Consider the following 8,580-nt stretch of genomic DNA (forward strand, 5'->3'; position numbering starts at 1 on the left):
GTGTGTGTACACCAATAGACAGAGGCTGTTCTCTAAGGCAAACTAGGTGGCCACAAAGGGCTACCGACGCGCATACAAGGGCCTGTCATGCGAAAAGACTTTGCGTGTCACGAGGACCTTGCATAACCGAGAGTCACGCATATACAAGAGGATGCATGTACGGGGATATAATACAAGGACCCCGTCGTGTAACCAGCATGAGCCTCGTGCAACCATCTCGTATGCCAAGGCGAGTTCTCGAAGCAAACGTGCGAACTATGGAACTTCTATATCCTAATACATGAATTTACGTATTCCGTTAGATGACGGTTTTCATCTTATCTACCTCTCGTGAATACCTATACAGATCCGACCTCGTTGAAAGCGACAACTCCAAAAGCGCAATGACGTGCGCACGTCAGTTTGCATGTGCAACAGCCAGACAGATATATAATAAAACGACGAAATAAGGAATGCGGAATAATCAATCTGTGCTCCTGTCGCTCTGATATTCGCGTGTCTATTTTCTCGAAAGGACATATTACCATTACTTATGTATAGACTGTTATACATTTATGAATGATAAACGAAATGACGGCGGCAAGAAATGACCTTCTACATGTCGCGACTTTGTATGTCTCGTATCCATTTAAGCGCGAAAAGAAAGTGACAGCAGATCAATTGATGAATAGGTATTCAACCGATGAGTCGGATTGGAGTTAAAAGATCGCATCTCGCGCGCACGGAGAAAATACAACGATCGAGCGCAGCCAAGTAACTGCTTCCCGACGAACAGCAGAGTTAATAGAGTAAGTGAGTGCAAGTGAGCGAGCAAATCTTCAATTTAAAATCCGATTCATCTTCCAATCCTATTCGACCACACTGCTGCACACTGCAACCGAGACTAAGAATATGGAGTTGTCTTAATAAATCACGATAACTCTGACTACAGAGAAGTCAAATGTTTAAAAAATACAATGTAAATTTTTATACTGAATTTTAAAAAAACTATTTTTGCATACGAAAGCTGAGTACTTTGTTGTTTATTAATTATATAACAATTTTACACAATAACGTCGCTTTTTTCGCTGTATAAATATATTCATAAGTAAGTGAATTATAATGATTTTCTTTTTTATTTTCAATACTATTTTATCGTAAAAAGTTGACTGTAGTTAAAAAAAAAGACGCCTGGGAAGAACGGTTTTGATATAAAGTATATAAAAATTTAACTAGATGCAGATCTGAAAATAATGTTGTTGAACTATTAAAATAATTAGACACTCAAGCTGGTTATTAGAATATAAAAATTTTATGTAGCATTGCTCATCACTCTTGAGTTTCCTACATAATTATTTTGATGGCTCAACAAAATTATTTTTAAATCTGTGTGTGTATTTTTAAATCTAATTATATTTTTAAATACTTCAGCAAAATCGTTCTTTTCGCATCTGTAAACTTATAAATTAATATTGCAACTTTAATATAGTCAATATTTTTTACTAACACGCTATGTATTAAAATTTTTTAAGTATTAAAGAAACATTTTCTACGGAAAAAACGATTTTACTCGAATATTAGGTGTAGTAAAAAGAAATCCATTATTTTTGCATGAAATTGAATGGAAAAATAATGGATTTCTTTTTACTACACCTAATAACTGAAAATTTAGATATAGATTTGAAAATAATTTTGTTGCTCATTAACACAAAATACACACACACACACACACACACACACACACACAAAATACAACAAAATAATCACGCATAGAACGTTCAAGCTGATTGCTAAAATGTCAAAATATTTTGCAGCATCATGCTTGAATTTTCTACGTAATTATTTTAATGGTTCAACAAAATTATTTTCATATCTGTATCTAGCTAAATTATTTTTAGGACTGTACATAGCTAATTTTTAATTCCTTCAAAATTCTTCTTTCCATTTGATCAATTTTCATGCTATTAAAATAACCATAACATAATAATTTTCTCAATTATTCGTATTCATATAAGTGAAAATATCTGCATCAGATTTTCGTAATGTTTCATTTGATTTTATTTTCATTCGCATTGCCCGCATTTGATCCGTGTTCGTCAAAAACAAAGTCTGATAGCGAAATGTATATAGTATACCGAAAGTATCATCCATATGATTGATTATCCTGCATTTTTGCGGCTTTTTTCGATTTCGATTAACATACATCAGCTGTTGCAAATAAGGGAATTGAGGAAAAGTGTCAAAGCGAGTTCGGAGCGATTGGTACCTAAATGCGTTCCCGTTTCTTCAATTATTTTTAGATTGCGATTCGAATACCGATCGAATCGTGTCTCGAAATATATCACAAGACTAAATATCTTACTTCAATTCCTACTGAACTGCGAAGTAGACCAGAAAAGTTTCATCCTTTTAGGAACAGCTGCGCCTGACGGAAACTCGATATCAAAATTCTCTCTCTCTCTCTCTCTCTCTCTCTCTCTCTCTCTCTCTCTCTCTCGTGTCATTATCTTTATATCATTTCAAACGTTTGATTTTGTTGCTTTCTTGATCGTCTTTTCAGACGAGCGACGTCTCACCTTTTCCGTAATAGAGAATATATAATATACACATATATACGTATATATACAACCTTAGTAAAAAATATTAGATACTTATATTTCTTCATTCATCTAAAATTTTTTTACCTGCATTGTTGTCTTATTAATACCAGCATGACATATAAGTTTAAAAGATTCTTGAACAAATGATGATTTGCCAAAACAAAATGCCATAATTTTTGAGCTAGAACTTTAATAATAGTAATTAATAAGATACCCCAATATTTTTGGCCAAGGCTGTATCTATAAAATACTATTAAACTAAATCGGAAAGAGAGAAAGAGAAGCACACGATTTAAATAAATTGTCAATCTTATATTTAAGAACAGTGAGACAAACAGACGCTCCCAAAATGTCTTAAGTGACCTCGTTTCAAAACCTGTGCAAGTGGACAGAAAATTTAGATAAGGCATATCTAATTTTATATCGTATCGATTAAAATATATATGAGCAATCGGCCGATATCGACAGTCAAGCAGAAAACTTCAAAGATATCTCATATATTTAATTACAAATTGATTATTTCACAATGTCTAGCATTTGTTTTGATGTCGATCGACTTTATAAAATAAAATGTTAAAAAATTTCATTTATACAACCTGGGAATACCTGTGCATGTAAATAAAAAAGAAGAAATTGGATTATTTATTACAATATGACACCTCGCGTAAACATAAATTTTGGTAAAACAGGTTTCTCGCCGCACAAAATATATTATGATTAAAACTCTCTCACGCCCATAACCATTATTCCATTAAATAATGTTATTCTCAGAACGTTAAGCGTCGCAAAATAAAATATTGCCTCTCGCGTTTTTACGAAGCAATTAATCTCGCACGCTTGTAACGCCGCGACGAAATTAAAATGTAAATTATGCGGTGAACTTACCGGATCACCTTTGGGCCCGTCCAAGCCGATGGGTCCCTGAAAGAACACCGCCAGTGAGTGCCAGTCGTCGCTCACGCGTCCGTAATGACGAACGAAGAAAAGTGAAAAATTGCGTGCGGGCTGAGCGAGCCCTTGGAAATCTCATTCCTTGTGTATGTAACATGTAATAAATACGGGCGGAGCGCGACAAACCAGAACCGTGATGAGTCCGTTATGCTTCCAGGCGCGACAAAAGTGCATTCGCATGATCCTCTCTGATGTGACGCGTACATTTGCGACGACCGAGGAAGCGCTGTTAATAGAAATTTTATTCGGCACACGATGAATGTTTAATTTTGCGCAGCTTCGATTCTGACGGAGCAACTTTCATATTTGATGCCGGGTCATATCTCGAAATTGATGTTTCACCAATGCGCCAATTTATACTGAATTTCTTTCGATATCGTTTGCCACCGTGAATAATCAGTCTCGACAAATAAATGTCAGTTATTTTACATTTCGTATCTAATTTACATATTTTTCATTACATACAATTTAAATAAGAACTATGTGCAATACTCTTTATCAATTGATCGAATGTTATGTAACGTCGAAAGATAAATTTTGCCCGCAATAAAATTTTACTTTTTGATACAAATTTTACGAAAACGAACCTTTCACATACTACTAGAAATATTCAAATTTTATTGATATAAACCGATCGCAAGTTTTACGAATAAAAGGTTGATAGGTAGTTCAAGATTGTCAGTAATTAAAACGAGAAGCAATCATACTCGCAACGAGTGAAGTGTGCAATTCATTAACCCGTTTCCTCACCAATATGCATATAACAGTTGCACCTTCAGTCGTCAAAGCGACGCGTCATACAATATTGAAGGTGAAGATGCCAGAATCCGATTTCGCGTTTCGATCGCGCGCGTATATGAATCACGCACTGATATATGATACAAAAAAAGAGAATAAAAAATCTAGATGGATAGCTTGTATCGGAGCCAGAAGAGGATTCAGATCGAGAGACAGCTCGCGGATAAAGAAGCAGGTCAAACGAGCAAAATCTCACATCAGCGGCTACATGATACGCATTAATGGTACTTAATGGCTGTTATGTTCGATACACACAGTGTGATGATAGTCCGTAGTGTTTAAAAAAAACGTGACAGCGAGAAAAAGAGACAGAGAGAATAACAGAGAAACGAATGCAAATGTAAGGATATGAGACAGATAGACAGATAGACGTTACACAGACAGAGAGAAGCGAGAAGGAGTGTTGGAGAAAGAAAATAAAAAATAATATACCGGAAAACCGTTCTTGCCCGGCGTCCCGGCCACACCCTGTAAGAAGGGGTATAAAAAATTAAAAACTCGTTTACACGAGGAGGGGGAGAGAAGGGGGAGGGGGATTTACTCAGGGTACTCTTTCGCGCACATGCAAAAGCGATTATTTCGCGGACCGGCCGATCGTGCCCGCGATATTATCGGTCCCGGTCGCGTATACATATATATGTACACGATCGCGGCTGTAAGGACTCGTATATACTACCGCCGATAATTATTCCGGCCAATTAGATATTCCACGAGCGTATAAGCACGCGCGCACGCACACGAGTGTGCCGGTCCATTCCCTCCCAGTTCACCCAGTGTTCCGCCAATCCGATCTCTTTGATTACGCGACGATGCGCTCGCTCGATCGGCAATCACGAGGGAAATCCGATCGCGCGTCTCTGGAACACCCACGATGCTGCCAGCCGAAAAGAGAGAACCTGCTCGTCGCAACGGGCACAAAATTTCAAAGTCAATGATTAAATTCGACAGATAACGATCCGACTTTAAAGCCATTATTTCGTATAATTTTAAAATTTAATGCGGTCAACATATATCGAGGAATAAAAAAATAAATGTAAGACTTAATAATAAATCAAATTTAAAGGGAAAATAATAGCCTTCGAGTTTTATATTAAGGTTGAAAATGTGAATAAGTTGTTGTACGTACATATAATTTGTATATACGTATGTACAGTTTGAAACTAATTAATTACACCTTGACATAATGTAAGTTGGTATCGCGCGAGTGAGATTAATTTGTTTCTCCGCTAACAACGTCATATTGTAACTTCGCGTTTTAATCGCCGAGTCATCCGACATCGATATTTCATTGTAAGATGCTAACAGAAAAGTATCAGTTAAATATCAAATAAGCTCTCTCCGCAACCGATATGGATGAGCTTCATTTTTGATCTGGTGTAATTACGCGATAAAGTTTTCGATCAAGTTGAATTGAAGACACGCTCGCAAAAGTAATCTAATAAACTCCTACTTTCTTAGGAGAGGAAGAAAAAATTAATTTCTCCCAAAGAAAAATGGAGTTTACAACGAGAGTACACCGTGATTAATACACGATAGCACTCAGCTCATTCTTTAAACTTTACGGTTCAGACCATCTTCGCGGGAGTGTGTCTTTAATTCTCTTCACTGAGCATGCAAGTCTCGTGAAAGCGCATACTGCTTACATTAGTCACCACTCAAGTCCAGAAAAGGGGAACAGGAGGAGGGATAGATAACGCGTATCATTAATTACTATTTCATGCATGAAGCTGTACTCCCTAATAAACATACTCGCACACAGACAACTGCACGTGTATTAGTGCACTAATATATTCGAGGGTTATTCACACACACACACATAAACACACACACACACGCACACACACACACACACGCACGCATGCACGCACACGCACGCACGCACACACGCACACGCACGCACGCACGCACGCACGCACACACACACACACACACACACACACACACACACACACACACATATATATATATGTATGTGTATATGGCATGCTCAGCGTGGTATTGAAGCATCGGTATAAGAATACTCACTGGCGCACCGGGTTCCCCGGGATCACCCTTCTTCCCTTTCTTGCCCCTCTTTCCGGGTGGACCCGGCTCACCGGGTGGACCTGAAACACGAACAATGAAATTATGAAGTCGTACATATACCTGAAATACTTGCAATTCTTTCTTAGCAATAGAATGGCAAGCGCAGTTTCGGTTGCCGAACAAGAAAAATATATACTAGAGATAGCTATTTCAACTTGTCGTACAACTACGTTAAAGAACTGAGCTTGTTTAACTCTTTAAATAAGTCGGTTCTTCAATCTGAGCGAACTATCCACCTCGCGTGTTTCACGCTTCAGAGTATACAAAGTGCACCAAAATTTCTCGGCACTCGAAACTCCAATTATTCGCTAGCTACGTGACACATTTTAAATCTGCACGCTTGAGTACAGTTCGAATGTTCGATTTTAGATAAGAACGTGTATCGTTCTATAAAATACTCACGTTGTATCCGTTTGGTTTTACAAAAATTGACGACAATATTTGATGTGAAAACGTCCATTTAAAGATTCTGGCGAAACATTGAAGTTTACGACAAAGAACTTTACTCTGTGACCAATAGCTTAGAAAATAAAATATCACGGACACCTTGTATAGTACGAATGTTACCGCTAACAAAGTGTTATCCATTGCGACGAAAATAAGTTTTCGGGATTGCGGATAAACTTTAGCAATAACCATATAGCCCCGACCATTCGATATCTTGTTTATAGATAGTTAAATATAAATTCAAAACAATAGAACATAAAAAGAATGATTTTGCTGAAAGATTTAAAATTGTGTTAAATACAAATCTAAACATAATTTTGTTGGATCATCAAAACTTATAACTTTGGAAATTCTGGTTGTTAGAATATCACAATATTTTTGCAGTATTGCTCATCGTTTTTTAGTTTCAATATTTTGATAGATTAACAAAATTATTTTCAAATCAGTATCTATCTAAATTTTTAGATATTTCAAAACAGCTAAATTTTTTGCAGCACTGCTCATCGTTTTTTAGTTTTCATTTTGATAGTCCAACAAAATTAATTTCAGATCATCTAATTTTCAGATATTTCAACAAAATTGTTCTTTCCATGTAACCATTATTGTATATCATAGCTAACTATTAATATCGCTATTTATTTATATATCTGATCCATTCAATTCTACCCACTCATTTCTATTAGAGATTGATCATCTCTGACGAATCTAGAGTAGCTATCTCAAATGTTTCAATCTTCAATCATTAAGTAGTTTCGTAATCATACGTAGCTCAACGTTCAGACAAATCTATCATTATCCTAATTTCATTCCCGCGGTTGCGTGATGAAAGAGCATCCGGTAACGGACCACCCCGTAGTGCGCGAATGCCAGCGAGATGAAGCGAATCGGTGAAAAGACCGATAGGTTTGACACGTAATGAAATTACGTCGTCGTTCCCGTCCGTTGGAGGATTTTCGAAAATCGAGGGCAACGAATGCGCGGCATGGAGGCGAAAATCTGATCGACTAGCATGGCGACATGAAACGTAACGGGACTAATTCTTTTATTTGACATTTGATTTTTTTTATATTTTATTTGACATGGCTTCGACAGTGAACGTTACACCCGTATATGTGTATGTATGTATTTCCCTTTCGGCTTCATTACTTGGAAAAACGAAAATCCGAGCTCACTCTGTTTCGAGCACAACGAATGGGAATATACTGTACAACGCTATATTCCAATGTTCGACCTATCGTGGTTAAACAATATCATTCTAAAAAAAAAAAGATTGTATCCGCACGTTTTCCTATCAAAAAGCATAGAACACCTTTAATGAAGTGCTGCTGCTTGCGGCAGTTCACGAATTAAACGACAATTTTTATACAGTAAAAATAAAATAACTAACGAAGCGTTTAAAAAAAATTTATTGTATCTTTTGATTTATGGAACGTTGATTATGATTTACAATTTATTAAAAGTGCTTTGTATTGCTGTAATTACAAATCTTTTTAGTGATCAAATTAAAAATGATTACAAGCTATTATAAATGCAACTGGATATGCATTTCTACGATGCGATGACAACGAACGTTTCGCCCGAGGATGGGATGCTGCTGCAGCTTGTCTCTCATCGTTCGCGTTATTCTAATTTCCGGCAGGGACTTGCCTGACATTCAGGGTCGGGGAACCCTCCCTCTCTCTCTCTCTCTCTCTCTCTCTCTCTCTCTCTCTCTCTCTCT

General features: G+C 36.8%; 1 protein-coding gene across 16 annotated transcripts in view; it reads right to left on the reverse strand.

Moving 5' to 3' along the window:
- LOC108689963 (collagen alpha chain CG42342) overlaps window positions 1-8,580 on the reverse strand; it is a 168,321-nt gene that overhangs the window by 47,177 nt on the left and 112,564 nt on the right. For 13 of the 16 annotated variants that reach the window (XM_018196975.1, XM_018196976.1, XM_018196972.1 and 10 more), the window contains 3 exons: window positions 6,354-6,433; window positions 4,761-4,796; window positions 3,465-3,500 (listed from right to left, as the gene is read on the reverse strand). In XM_018196975.1, the coding sequence (XP_018052464.1) occupies window positions 3,465-3,500; window positions 4,761-4,796; window positions 6,354-6,433 (152 nt within the window). The remainder of the gene's footprint in view (window positions 1-3,464; window positions 3,501-4,760; window positions 4,797-6,353; window positions 6,434-8,580) is intronic. The other 3 variants (XM_018196969.1, XM_018196967.1, XM_018196974.1) reach the window with 2 other exon arrangements.

This window comes from Atta colombica, unplaced genomic scaffold, assembly GCF_001594045.1.
Source record: "Atta colombica isolate Treedump-2 unplaced genomic scaffold, Acol1.0 scaffold288, whole genome shotgun sequence".
Taxonomy (NCBI): Eukaryota; Metazoa; Arthropoda; class Insecta; order Hymenoptera; family Formicidae; genus Atta; species Atta colombica.